The following is a 14,813-nucleotide window of genomic DNA, read 5'->3' on the forward strand; positions in this document are numbered from 1 at the left end:
CAGGTGATCCACCCACCTTGGCCTCCCAAAGCATTGGGATTACAGGCGTGAGCCGCTGCACCCAACCTGCAAGAACTGTTTATGTCTCCTGGCCTTCTGTTACTGCTTGAATCAAAGCACTTGTATTGTTGATCTTTTTTCAGTATTGGGTTTTGCCTAAGAGTACATTGAAAAGGGTTTCCATTGCTTCAGAGATCTTCACAAATTACTGCTCTAATCCACATGACTAGGCAGTAGGGTGCTCCACCTTTGAATCCTTAAACATCAGTGTGGTATTGGAGTTGAATAGCTCTCTCATACTAGAGTTAACGTTAAACATCAGTGTGGTATTGGAGTTGAATAGCTCATACTGGATGGTCTGCCTTTCCTGACAGCTTTTACTTCTGGCAGGATAAAATTTATAGCCATCTGAGGAAAGGAGGCCCATGAGCAGCATTTAAAATCTTTATTCTCCCCTTTTTTTCTTCACACCTTGACTTAGGTTGGAAGTTGTGGTTGTATTGGCTCTAGAACATTCCTCAAGTGCTCATTGGAATTGACTTGGCTGGTGTGAGATAAGAGAATGCAATATGTAGTTACAGGAGATAAGATTGATGAAAGTGACCTTGTTATTTAACTACCAGCATAGCAGACCTAGAATATACTGAACTTTCTTTTTAGGCACCACTATAGTTGCCCAGCTTTTTCTCAATTTCATATATGCTTCCTAATAAAATTTTGTCCCAATAGAGAGACTAAAAATATGTGACTAAAAATTATATTAAAAAATTCAAGCTAATGGAAGTAAGTCAAAAATATATTTACTAGCAAAAGGTGAGCAAGAACCCACTCAAATGATCACAATTCCCACTTACCCCTTCAGCTTCCTTTCTTAGTGAATTTTAGAAACTTAGGGGAAGAAACTTAGGATTTAGGTGACAGGAGGTATAGTGGTACTTTCTTTTTTTTTTTTGAGACAGAGTCTTTGTCACCCAGGCTGGAGTGCAGTGGCGCGACCTTGGCTCACTACAAGCTCCGCCTGTCGGGTTCACGCCGTTCTCCTGCCTCAGCCTCCCAAGTAGCTGGGACTACAGGCACCTGGCTAATTTTTTGTATTTTTTGTAGAGACGGGGTTTCACCCTGTTAGCCAGGATGGTCTCGATCTCCTGATCTTGTGATCCACGCGCCTTGGCCTCCCAGAGTGTTAGGATGGATTGCAGCTGTGAGCCACTGCACCCCGCCCAATACTTGCTTAAAGTAGAAAATGGTGCGACTCCACATCCATAAGTCAGTGATTTTTATCAACTAGTTTCCGTCTTTCACTAAAAAGATGGCTATGCTATCTCTTGGCTGGAGTTGGCTCTTCTTTTTATATTCTGTTTAATTATTTGCTATAACTTAATAAGTGCCCATCCAATATAACAGAGCCAATGGTAGATGTATCAGGCACACTTTTATACAATATGCCAATGTTTTGCCTCTTGAGAACTTAATGTAATCTTAGATTGTCCTTAGATTCTTTGCTTTTGTTGAAGTACTTTATGTGTTTGGATTTCATCTTAATCTTTCCAGTTTCTTGTCCTTTACAAGATTTCCCCTCAGAGGGTACTCTCTGTAATCATTTGTAATGAAAACACTTTGACCAAAGTTCCATTTTTGGTCTTTTGATGTGATGATTTCTTAGACTAAGGTGGGAAGTCCTTCTGATCACTATCCTGTTTTCTTATTTTTCCCTCTCATCTACCCATTCCTCACTAACATGCAGGAAGCCTGTCTAGCAGTCCAGAAGAGATGTCTGGAGCTGAAGAGGGGAGGGAGACATCCTCAGGCATTGAAGTGGAGGCCTCAGACCTGAGTTTGAGTTTGACTGGGGATGATGGTGGCCCCAACCGCACCAGCACAGAAAGTCGAGGCACAGACACAGAGAGCTCAGGTGAAGATAAGGACTCTGACAGCATGGAGGACACTGGTCATTACTCCATTAATGATGAAAATAGAGTCCATGACCGCTCAGAGGAAGAGGAAGAGGAGGACGAAGAGGAGGAAGAAGAGCAGCCTCGGCGCCGTGTACAGCGCAAGCGGGCTAACCGTGACCAGGACTCATCAGATGATGAGCGGGCCCTAGAGGACTGGGTGTCCTCAGAAACATCAGCTCTACCCCGACCTCGCTGGCAAGCCCTCCCTGCCCTTCGGGAGCGGGAGCTGGGTTCAAGTGCCCGCTTTGTCTATGAGGCCTGTGGAGCAAGAGTCTTTGTGCAGCGTTTCCGCCTACAGCATGGGCTTGAGGGCCATACTGGTTGTGTCAATACCCTGCACTTTAACCAGCGCGGCACCTGGCTGGCCAGTGGCAGCGATGACCTGAAGGTGGTGGTGTGGGATTGGGTGCGGCGGCAGCCAGTACTGGACTTTGAGAGTGGCCACAAAAGTAATGTGTTCCAGGTGAGGCAAGGGAGCATAATAGCAACTGAGAGAATCAGGCATGAGTTAGAGAAATCTGAACTGCAGCATGGAGTGGGAGCTGATAGTGAGTTATTCTAGGAATTAGGTATCGGAACATGACCCTACTTTGGCTCCCATAATAACCTGAATACACTGAAAGACTCTTGGCAACCTTAGATTCCTTGAGCATTATGGACTGTTGGAAGCCTTATAGATAGGGTGCATGCAGCTTACTAAATGTGTGCTGGTAGGAGGCAGTGTAGTATAAGCACAGGCTCTTGAGCCAAACTGCCTGAATTCAAATCCTAGCCCTTCTGCTTACTAGCTCAGTGATGTTGGGCAAGTTATTTTACCTTTGTCTTCAGTTTATCTGTAAAATGGGACTAATAACACATAGAGTTATGAGGATTGAATAACAATAGAAGCTAAGCAGTTAGAACTGTGGCTGGTACTTAATAAACATTTGATAAATATTAGCTTATACTGTTATTATTCTGTAAAGATTTTACTCCTTGGCCCCATCTACTATATTGGTACCAGCCATTTATCCTAAGGGTATTCTCCTTTCTTCCCTGACATTCCCCCTATTTTCCTTTTTCTTTGTGGCAAATTTATATTTGCTTTCTGAATCAAGGTAGATTTTCCTCCTCTATTCCTTTTCTCCCCTGCTAGGTACAGTCCTAGTTCACCTGAGCTCTTATGTGCCAGTTCAGTCTTCCAGAGCCAACTGAAATGCTCTCTTACATCAAAGGACGTTTTTTCTCTCCCTTTCCTTTAACTCCTGGAAGAAATTGGGCTTAGCCAGCTGTACAAGAGTAGGAAAGCTAAGTTTCCAGCTGTCATGTAAGAAAAGGGGGTAAGTTGAGGTCATCATCGTATTTTTCATTCTCAAGTTTACCTCTCTCATTTCTTTTGTGTGTCCTTGTTTTCATTCTTAACACCCCAGGCCAAGTTTCTTCCTAACAGTGGTGATTCCACTCTGGCCATGTGTGCCCGTGATGGGCAGGTTCGGGTAGCAGAACTGTCTGCTACACAGTGTTGCAAGAATACAAAACGTGTGGCCCAGCACAAAGGAGCGTCCCACAAGGTAAGTAAGACCTTGCTCCCAAGTTTGTGCAATCCAAATCCTCTGTGGTTCTCAGCCAAGGTTCTCCCTTATCTCTGCCCATTGTGTCACGTTTGTTGTGGTCACATGCCTCACCTCTTTCAGTCCTAAGATTTGTAGTTAAAGGAGCAAAAGAAGCCACCCTAAACTCCTAGGAAGGCAAGTATTTGAAAGATCCCTGGATCATGCACTTACAGTACTTGGCCCCTAAGCTAAGCCATAGCTGGTTTGGAGATCTTTGAGGTCTCCTGTGCCCTTTAAACCTTTTACGTTTATTCTGATTTTTTAGGGTATTTTGACAGTTTCAAGGTGCTAGTGGTTGATTCCTCATGTGTGAGAGCTTCAGCTTACCTGCTTAAACTCTGAGTTCACAAATAGCACTGTTTGTGGAAGCCCTATTTAAAGCTGAGAATATAGGCCAAATAATCATGGTGGCAGCTAGCGAGGAGTTAAGAGCTGCCAGTTTTAAGGTAGGCATGGCGGTGTTCTTTTGTGCCATGAAAAGAGTTTGGTACTCTCTTAGAAACCCTAAGCAAAAATGTAAGTGGACCTGGAGTATCCTTTTCTAGCCAAGACAGCCCAGGATATGTGAAAATTACCTATTTCTTTGATTCTTAAGTCTACTCTTAACCCACTAGATAACTAATTTTTAGATAATAAGGAACTAAGATGTAAGGAATGAAGTTGGACACCATTTCTCTCTGCACCTAAGGGTATGGAATTGATTTTTTTCGAGAATGAACTGTTGCTGAATATGGTAGCTTATGCCTGTAATCCCAATACTTTGGGAGGCTGAGGTGGGAGGACTGCTTGAGGCCAGGAGTTTGAGACCAGCCTGAGCAATATAGCAAGACCCCATCTGTGGGAAAAAAAAAAGTGAAAAAATTAGCCAGGTATAGTGCCTTGTGCTTCTAGTCCCAGCTACTTGGGGGGCTGAGGTGGGAGGATCACTTAAACCCACAAGGTTGAGGCTTTAACGAGCCATGATCATGCCACTGCACTTCAGCCTGGGTGGCAAAATGAGACCCTGACTGGAGAAAAAGGAAATGAACTCTAATGGCTGATATTTTTCTTTGCTATCTCTGTTCATATCTCTTGGGGACTTAGTTGAAATAGCAAATCACCTGTCCTTTGACTTGTATAGAATAAACAAAGCTATAAATAATTCACATAGAATAAGAGTAAGTGGACTTAAATTATCTCCTTTCCTGGGATTTTATGACAAAAAGGTAGACATTTCTCTTTTTGGTATATTTTAAGTGCAGCCCTTCCTAAAGTTACAGGAATGAACTAGATGACCTCTAATTCTAATATTTAGAAACCTCATGTTTTTCCTTTTTCTTCTTCAGTTGGCTCTGGAACCAGACTCTCCCTGTACATTCTTATCTGCAGGTGAAGATGCAGTTGTTTTCACCATTGACCTGAGACAAGACCGCCCAGCTTCGTAAGTGTAGCAGTAGTATCATTATAGAACTGTATCTCTTAGCCTCGAACATATTCCATTATGTCTTGGTAATGCCTAACTCTGATTCATCAGAATAGTACCTTAGTGCCTATGGTTAAGAGGTAGTGTAAGGGGAATTCCTTACTTCCTGTCTTTCTCAGCAGTGAAATACTATTCAGTCTACCTTCATTTCTCAAACAGTTTACTTATTATATGTGGCCTTTAATAATTTGATGATCTTTTGCTCTTTATTCACTCAGATATCAATCATTTTACCCACAGAAAGCACATTATTCCACAAACTCATTTAGAGATAGGTCCTGTAAATTTTAAAATTTAAATTTTAATAAATTTTAAATTTTAATAAATTTTAAATTTTAATAAATTTTAAATTTAGTTATTTATAGAAACATACAAATATGATAAATTTTGGACAAAAATAGTAGCTGTAGTTGAGTTCTGTTTTATCACAGTTCATTTGTATGTGAATCTGAGACTTATAGGTAAATTTTGTTCCTTTTTAACTGGGTGATATCATGGAAAAAACACAGCATCTTGTTTGGATCCAGGCAGACCTAGGTCAAATCTCAACTCAGGCACTACTAGTTATGACTTATTGATAGATATCTAGATTGTTTATTGTTCATTGTCTTGTCTGTCTTAAAAATTATTACAGCAAATCTTTGTTGGGTGCAGTGGCTCATGTGTGTAACCCCAGCACTTTGGGAGGCTGAGCTGGGTGGATCACTTGAGGTCAGGAGTTCGAGATCAGCCTGGCCAACATGGCAAAACCTCATCTCTACTGAAAATACAAAAATTAGCCGTATGTGGTGGCACATGCCTGTAATCCCAGCTACTCAGGAGGCTGAGACAGGAGAATCCCTTGAGCCCAGGAGGTGGAGGTTGCAATGAGCTGAGATCATGCCACTGCACTCCAGCCTGGGTGACAGAGCGAGACTGTCTCAAAAAAAAAAAAAAAAAAAAAGATTATTGTAACATCTTATAGGTCAGTACCAGTATTGAGTAAGGGATGGCAATGATTTACATAGGACATAAGTAAAATATAAATTAATTTGGGGAATATAATGTGAAGACTGATTATTAGTAGTCTTTTATTTTTGGAGAGATAAGTCCAGAAAAAGCTGTTGGGATAGTAGAAGAATTTCTACGACTACTTAAAAGATGGAAATGTTTTAGGTTTGGGGAAAAAATATGTTGCTTGTTTATGTAACCTTCAAGAGGACAAAGGTTGGGAGATTTATACTGGAAAGGAAACAAGCCTAAATGACAAGTGTTCTGCCTTCTAGTACTAGCTTTGTAGTTATCTTTGAGGAAATCATTTAATCTTTTGAACTACACAATGTTTGTTATTTCCAGTTCTAAAGTTCCACGATTCTGTAATGGTAATGGAAGATTAGCAAGTTTTTCATAGGGAAGGGCAAAAAAGCAAAAAATGATAATAAGTTTATTTAATCTGCTGTGTTAAAGAGTTGTGAAACAGAATGAGATCTTATCTTGTGGATCAGGTTCAGAAGGAAACTTTCTCCCCATATACACTTTTGCCACCAGGAATTGAATCTGGTTCAAGTAATGAGTAGAGCAAATGACTTTGGCAGATTATTGAATTTGTAATGAAATTATATAGGCAGAAAGTCTGACTGCGAGTTAACCATGAATCTGAACATAAGCAATGATAGGATAGAATCTAAAGAGGGGAACAAGGAGAAAAGGAAGAGTAGAAGGAGACCCAAATCTAGATTTGAATAATAAAGACAGTGAGTCTTGAAAGTTTTTGTTATAAGGGTTAAAGTAGTGTTATAGGCTGGAATGGGGTAAAAAGCTGAACATCTGCTTATGTTAGAGGCTTTTTTTTTTTTTTAGGTGGAGTCTCTGTCACTCAGGCTGGAGTGCAGTGGCATGATCTTGTCAGAGGCATTTTTGTGTGAAGTTGGCATAAGGGAGATTTTCTTTTGTATATATATGATGATAGCCAAGTCTCTGAAAGCTAATACAATTGACTAACATCTTAGGAAAAGAGTTTGATTTGAAATTGTGGATGTAATATTCCTTTAGCCAGTGCAAGCCAGTTTGAGGTATTCTTCAAAGAAATCCTTTGGTCTCACCTGTAATTATTTTTCCCTTTTTGCTGGGAAATACTTATTCATTAATTTTAAGGCAAAATTTGGTGAATTTGTTTCATGTTTCCTCTAATGTGAACATTTTTTCTTCCTATTGCCATGATAATCATTTTTATAGCAGCTCTGCATGTCACCTGCAGAGCTCAGGGTACTCTACATTTACCCATCAGGAGGGAGAAATGTTTGTTTTATGGGATTAAGTTGAGGCATAGAAAGATTGAGCTCTTCGTCAGGATTACATAACTGTGGAGCCAGTACTTCATAATCTATTCCTTAGTTTCTTCATTTTGCTTCCACATGATAAGTTTTGTGTTTGTTTGACCTTGTCCTTCTGAAATTTCAAATTGCTGAGAAAATGAGATGGTCCTGTGGGAAGGAGCAGCATCAGCTCCTACTTTCTTTCCCTGTCTAAAGCTCATATTAGAGCAGTCTCGTAGCTAGTTTTGTCCCTGAAGCTGTTATTCTTTTGACATGTTTCCTGCCTTGTGTTTTTGAGGTGTGTGGGGAATACCATTAGGGGATGGAGGTTTCCCCTAATGACATTCATTTTCAGTGCCCTCTCTCTTTTTTTTTTTTTTTTTTAAATTTTAAAATAAATAGAGATGGGAGCTCACTTTGTTGCCTAGGCTGGTCTTGAACTCCTGGGCTCAAACGATCCGCTCACCTCAGCTTTCCAAAGTGCTGGGATTATAGGCGTGAGCCAGTGCACCTGGTCCTCTGTATTCATTTAATGAAAAGGTGCAGAGATATTAAGTAAAATCTTTCCACTTTACCTAAAACAGTTCTAGGCTGAAGTGACTTTGGCTATGCAGAAAATATGCTAAAATCATTTCTTTACAAAGAAACTTGTTGTCATGGTTATATTTCTTTTTGTTTCCATAGCATCAGAAATAATTAAAACCTTAGACTTAAAAACAAAAGCTAAAGCCAAGCCTCTTCCTATAGTTTCTTGAAGTCTTTCCTTTCCTGTAAATTTACCAATCTTCATTATGTCATGTTTGACTAATCGAATGCTTCGATCTGAGAAGAATATTCATCATGCTACCCTTAACCTGGAACAAATTTTGGCTGTTTTAGACAGATTCTTCTGGATTTCTTCAGTGAAAAATGTATGTTTTCAGTGTGCATGTTTTAAGCTGCGTTTTTTATTTTTTTGCTTTTTGAGACAGGGTCTCACTGTGTCACCTAAGCTGAAGTACAGTGGGAAGACCACGGCTCACTGCAGCCTCAACCTTCTGGGCTCAAGGAATCCTCACACCTCAGCCTCCTGAGTAGCTGGGACTATAGGTGCATGCCACCCCACTGGCTAATTTTTTATAACAATTTTTTTCTTTTTTGAGACAGTGTCTCCCTCTGCCACTCAGGCTGGAGTGCAGTGGCATGATCTTGGTCCACTGCAACCTCTGCCTCCCGGATTAAAGCTGTTCTTCTGCCTCACCCTCCCGAGTAGCTGGGATTACAGGTGCATGCCACCATGCCCGGCTAATTTTTGTATTTTTGGTAGAGGCGGAGTTTCACCATGTTGTCCAGGCTGGTCTTGAACCCCTGACCTTGTGATCCACCCGCCTCGGCTTCCCAAAGTGCTGGGATTACAGGGGTGAGCCACCACACTTGGCTTTTTATAATTTTTTTTATAGAGATGGGGTCTTGCTATGTTGCCCAGGGTGGTCTTGAGCTCCTAGCCTCGAGGGTTCCTCCCAAAGTGCTGGGATTATAGGCATGAGCCAATGCTTGGCTTAAGTTGGGTTTTAAGTGACTTTTTTTTTTTTTTTTTTTTTTTTTGAGACAGTCTTGCTCCGTTGCGCACGCTCGAGTACAGTGGCATGATCTCTGCTCACTGCAACCTCCACCTCCCAGGCTCAAGTGATTCTCCTCCCTCAGCCTTCTGAGTAGCTGGGATTCTCCTGAGTAGCTGGGATTACTGGCACGCGCCACCACGCCTGGCTAATTTTTGTATTTTCAGTAGAGGTGGGGTCTTGCCATGTTGGCCAGGCTGGTCTCAAACTCCTGGCCTCATGTGACCCACCCTTCTCGGCCTCCCAAAGTGTTGGGATTACAGGCGTGAGCCACCATACCTGGCCTTAAGTTACATTTTAATGGAATCTGAGAGCGAGTCTCTGACCTTAAGGTCTTTTTTAGCCTACTGTTTCTGTGATTCTTCCACTTCTCCCTTTGTTCCCAGGTGATTGGGAAGATAAGATGTATTTATCAATAAAGGGTAGGAAAGTATCTGTAGTATTGTCTGATTAATGACTGGCTGTTACTGTGTTGGACTCCAGCTAAACTGAGGCTTCCTGAGGAGCGGTACATTCATATACCTTTAGTTTATACTTCTTAAGGAACACTAGAAAGTGACTTCACTACAGGTTTTTTTTCCCCAATCCCCGAAGTCCCATATAATACATGTGTGTGCTTTTTTCCTGTTGTTACGTACAAAACAAACAGACAAAACACAACACTTCTTTCTTTCCAAATGAGAATCTCTTTGATTACTTATTAGCCATGTTACTCTCTTGGCTCTCCTTTACCATGGCCATCTGGATCTTTTGGAGTATATAATTTTCTGTGCTTTTCTACTCTTAAAGGAAACTGGTGGTGACAAAAGAGAAAGAGAAGAAAGTGGGACTGTATACGATCTTTGTGAATCCTGCCAATACCCACCAGTTTGCAGTGGGTGGACGAGATCAGTTTGTAAGGTGAGTTTGTGGCTCTTTTGTATCTTTGACAGTTTATAAGACTGATTACCCGGTGCTCCTTTATGGAGAGTTATGAATTTTCTAGGAATCCATTAACTATTATCTTGGATTTTTTACCATTTTCCAAAAATCTTACATGTCTTTGGAGATGTTCTGTTCTCTAATGTAACAGTCTCTGAGGGGTGACTTTACATATTTTAGAGATTATCAAATTTTGAAGTTAGATGATGGTCAGGTGCAGTGGCTCACACCTGTAATCTCAGCACTTTGGGAGGCGAGGCAGGTGGATCATCTAAGGTCAGGAGTTTGGGACCAGCCTGCCCAACATGGTGAAACTCTGTCTCTAAAAAAAAATACAAAAATTAGCCAGGCGTGGTGGTGCATGCCTGTAGTCCCAGCTACTCAGGAGGCTGAGGCAGGAGGATCACTTGAGCTCAGGAGTCAGAGGTTACAATGAGCCAAAATTGTGCCACTGCACTCCAGCCTCAATGACAGAGCGAGAGTCTCTCTCAAAAAAGAAAAGAGAAGTTGTTAGATGAATTTACCAAGGTCCTTACATGGCAGCTAAGCCGTGAATTTAGGTTTACCAGCAGCTGCTGTATTAGTAAATAATCTTCTACCTTTTTCATATATAAATAAACATGCACTAGAAATTTTATTTTACTTTATTTATCCTCTTTTTTGAGATGGAGTCTCACTCTGTCACCCAGGCTGGAGTGCAGTGATGTGATCTCAGCTCACTGCAACTTCTGCCGCCCGGGTTCAAGTGATTCTCCTGTCTCAGCCTCCCGAGTAGCTGGGATTACAGGCACCTCTCACCGCGCCTGGCTAATTTTTGTAGTTTTTGGTAGAAACGGGGTTTTGCCATCTCGGCCAGGCTGGTCTTGAACGCCTTACGTTGTGATCCACCCACCTTGGCCTCCCAAAGGGATTACAGACGTGAGCCACCACACCCAGCCTAGAAATTTTAAATAACTGGTTTTCAATTCAGAAATAGTTAGACTTGGGAGCACTTAGTGTGAACTGAGGGTTTTTCGGCTCTCACTGTCCTGAGCTACCACTTTTTTTTATCCATAGTGATATCTTTGTTACCGTGAACACCTTTTGTTAACACTGGCTCTTGATACATGACCTAAGGAAAACAGACACTGGATTCAATCTCCATATGTATTAGTTAATTTCCTCTGACCCTTAGTAGTAAGCTGTATTCATCTCTATCCAGTTGGCCTATTTTAACTATGTTTCTTTGGGCTCATCAGTTAGAAAGGAGAGAGAGGGACAAGATCACTAGAAAAATGAGTGACTTTTTGCTTTCCTAATGGTAAGTGAAAAGCGTCATCTTTTGAAATGAGAGCACATTTTATAGCTGTATTTCCAGATTCATTTTATCAGTAAGAATCATGCGGAATAGGGTACATTTTTAGAAAATACATGAGAGATGACTTTGCCTTGTTCAGGAATCCTGGACAGAACCTTGTTTCTCTGTTCTTCCCCTATTCCCATGTCTTCAAAACTCATTTCCTCTAGTTACCAACAGTCCTCAAATGTGTAGCCATAGATTTTTTTTTCTTTTTTTTTTTAGACAGAGTTTCGCTCTTGTTACCCAAGCTGGAGTGCAATGACACAATCTCGGCTCACTGCAACCTCTACTTCCCGGGTTCAAGCAATTCTCTTGCCTCAGCCTCCCAAGTAGCCAGGATTACAGGCGTGCCACCACGCCTGGCTAAATTTTTGTATTTTTAGTAGAAACGGGGTTTCACCATGTTGGCCAGGCTGGTCTCGAACTCCTGACTTCAGGTGATCCACCCGCCTCGGCCTCCCAAAGTGCTGGGATTGCAGACGTGAACCACTGTGCCCGGCTGATTTTTTTTTTTTTTAGATAAGAAGCTGTTGATCAAAAAGGGTTGTACTTTTACACATTTTCAGTTGCTACCTCCTCCAAGTTGAGCATTCACTGAAATTTCGAGTTGGGAGTTCCTACTTAGAGCTCCAGGTTACTTGAAAAGTCTGTGTCTCTAACGAATTCCACCACTAGGACCAAGGTGTTTGGAGGGGAATGTAGGAATTTGCTGTATTGAGAACTGTAGTTCATATTGCCTTAACCCAAAGCTGATACTTTCCCAGGGTTAGAGTAGGACTTAAGAGTTTTAACATTTCAACACAAGGAGAAATACTCAAATCTTCTGTCTCTTATCAGCCTCAGTATCCTCTATTGGCCATTTACTTGGCAGAAGTTATGTGAAGATTTTTGGGTTTTTTGAGACAGAGTCTCACTTTTTTGCCCAGGCTGGAGTGTAGTGGCTTGATCTCGGCTCACTGCAACCTCTGCCTCCCGGGTTCAAGTGATTCTCATGCCTCAGCCTCCCAAGTAGCTAGGATTACGGGCATGTGCCACCATGCCTGGCTATTTTTGTATTTTTAGTAAAGATACAGTTTCGCCATGTTGGCCAGGCTGGTCTCGAACTTCTGTTTTCAAGTGATCCACCCGCCTTGTTCTCTCAAAGTGCTGGGATTATAGTTGTGAACCACCGTGCCTGGCTGCATGAAGATTTTGAGGCACACTGATCCTACTTGAGCAGGTAGCCCTTTCAACACTCCAGCTCTTCTCTGACATTAGGTTACACTCAACTTCTCTGGCACCTCTCCTCCGCAGCCAACTGAATGTTTTGAGGTTTCTCCTTTCTTACTCTTTCTTTGAAAGAACCCGAACAGCTCATCTTCTGGTATAAATTTGAAAACATTTTTGCTGAATGTTTTATATCATAACATCACTAACTTTCACTCCTAGCCTAAAGAAATTACTTCAAGGGAATACAGAGAAATAGCTTACTCATCCTCAAGGCTTTTGCATCATAAATACTGAATTTTAGTTTAGAGTTATTAAAAAGTATTTAAGGGAAGCTCTGGGGAGACATGCTTTTTGGCCTGTGGTCAAAAAAAAAAAAAGTAGGCACGTAGAGGAGGTATAGGTGTGAGTCCCTACTATACCTGCTAAGCTAAGCTAATTCCTGCTTAGGTTAGTTTTAAGAATTTATAGGAGTAAAGAAAAAGAGGATATATCAAATGAATTCTTTAGTGGTAAATTTGGCAGTGTGATTGGCTGACATGAAAATTTATTGCTAAAGGATTAAGAATAGGCCCTGATTGATGAAGCACAGTCAGTAAATCATCTCTTCGCTTCCCAGTTATTAAGCCAAAATCAGCAACACTGAGAGAACATTAGATTAAAGGCAGGTACAGAAGACTTAGGGTAACAAGTTAGTGGGTGCCTGAAGGCATGTGGGAAGAGATGTGGTAAAGGTATGGAGAGGATGCTAAAACTATTCCTTATGTGACTTAAAATGTCAAGGGGCTTGGTGTGGTGGCTCATGACTATAAAACTAGAGTACTTTGGGAGGCCAAAGCTGGAGGATAGTTTGAGGTCAGGAGTTCAAGACCAACTTGGGCAATATAGCAAGACTGTGTCTCTACCAAAAAAAAAAAAATTAAAACATTTTAGTTTTTTAATTAATTAAATATCTCCAGGTGTGGTGGTATGCTCCTGTAGTCCCAACTGCTTGGGAGGCAGAGGTGGGAGGATCTCTTGAGCCCAGGAGTTTGAGGCTGCAGTGAGCTGTGATTACACCACTGCGCTCCATCCTGGATGACAGAGTGAGACCCTGTCTCAAAAAAAAAAAATAACTAAAAATAAAGTAAACTATCAAGGACCTATCATATGTTCAGAAAGTAGTAGGAAAGTTTGTATTAATCTTTCTATGCTTACTGTCTATCACAGGGCTTGACAAACTGTACTGCTTGTTTTTATAAATAAAGTTTTATTGGAGCACAGCCATGGCCTTCATTTTCATGTTGTTTATGACCACCTTCATGCTACAGGGCAGAATTCAATAGTTATAGTAGAGATTAGATGGTTTGCCTCTTGACCAACTTAAAACATTTACTGTCTTGTCCTTTAAGAAAAAGTTTGCCAAAGTTCTAGCATCATATGTAGAATATAGTAGGTTATTAATAAACACTTAGTTGGGGTGTAGTGGCTTATACCTGTAATCCCAGCGCTTTGGGAGGCCAAGGCAGGATAATCTTTTGAGGCCAGGAATTTGAGACCAAACTGGGCAGATGCTGTCTCCACCAAAAAATAAAAATATTAGCCCGGCATGTTGGTGTGTGCCTGTAGTCCCAGCTACTTGGTAGGTTGAGGCGGGAGGATCGTGTGAGCTGGGGTTGTCAAGGCTTAAGTCATCAGTAACCTAACTGCCAAAGCCAACAAGATACTTTTCAAGTCTTTTTCTCTACTCTTGACATTATTACTCCTTCCCTGAAACACCTTCTCTCCTTGATGTCCAACCACTCCTCAGTGTTGTTCATGGGTGTGTCTTCCTTTCCTCACCCATTAAATGCTGATGTTCTTCAGCATCTCAGTCTTCAGCTCTCGTCTTGCTTTATACCAGGGAATTTTAACTTGAAGTACAAGTATTATGTGAACCTCTAGAAAGTGTGCTTATGTGCATTTTTCTGGGGAGAAGGGACTAGAGTTTTCATTGTATTCTGAAAGAGGCCAGAGATTCTAAAGGAGGAAGGGAAAATCCTCTCTATATTTTCCCCTGGAGATCTAATTCCATTACCAGTGCTTTAACTACCACCTATACACGGATATATGACTTACATCTGTGTCTGCAGACACACACTTATTCTGAGCTCTAGACTTATACCTACTTGACAAATGGATATAATTAACTGATGACTTCAGTCAGAAAGTCTCAGTGGTGAGTTGAGGACCAAAACCAGATTAGGATGGACTGAGAAGTGAATAGGAAATAAGGAAGTGGAAATATTGAATTGATCGTTCTTTTACAGTGTGACTGTAAGGGGAAGGAGAAAAAAAGCAATAGTAGGAAAGGACAGTCAGTAGAAGGATTTTTAGAAAGTGGCCAACTGGTGATGAGGAAGAGGTTGAGAAATTAGATAATCATCAAACAAGGTCCCTGGAAGGATGAAATGAAGAGCATTTGTCA

The 14,813-nt window shown here is 41.3% G+C and overlaps 1 protein-coding gene across 12 annotated transcripts in view; it reads left to right on the plus strand.

Moving 5' to 3' along the window:
* LOC105498167 (DDB1 and CUL4 associated factor 8) overlaps positions 1–14,813 on the plus strand; it is a 46,989-nt gene that overhangs the window by 20,934 nt on the left and 11,242 nt on the right. For all 12 annotated transcript variants that reach the window (XR_003021812.2, XR_011615585.1, XR_003021811.2 and 9 more), the window contains 4 exons: positions 1,745–2,418; positions 3,365–3,505; positions 4,873–4,967; positions 9,691–9,801. Coding sequence is in view for 9 of the 12 variants with exons in the window: in XM_011770060.3 (XP_011768362.2) it covers positions 1,745–2,418; positions 3,365–3,505; positions 4,873–4,967; positions 9,691–9,801 (1,021 nt within the window). In the remaining 3 variants the exon portion in view is untranslated. The remainder of the gene's footprint in view (positions 1–1,744; positions 2,419–3,364; positions 3,506–4,872; positions 4,968–9,690; positions 9,802–14,813) is intronic.

Source organism: Macaca nemestrina, chromosome 1 (genome assembly GCF_043159975.1).
Source record: "Macaca nemestrina isolate mMacNem1 chromosome 1, mMacNem.hap1, whole genome shotgun sequence".
Taxonomy (NCBI): Eukaryota; Metazoa; Chordata; class Mammalia; order Primates; family Cercopithecidae; genus Macaca; species Macaca nemestrina.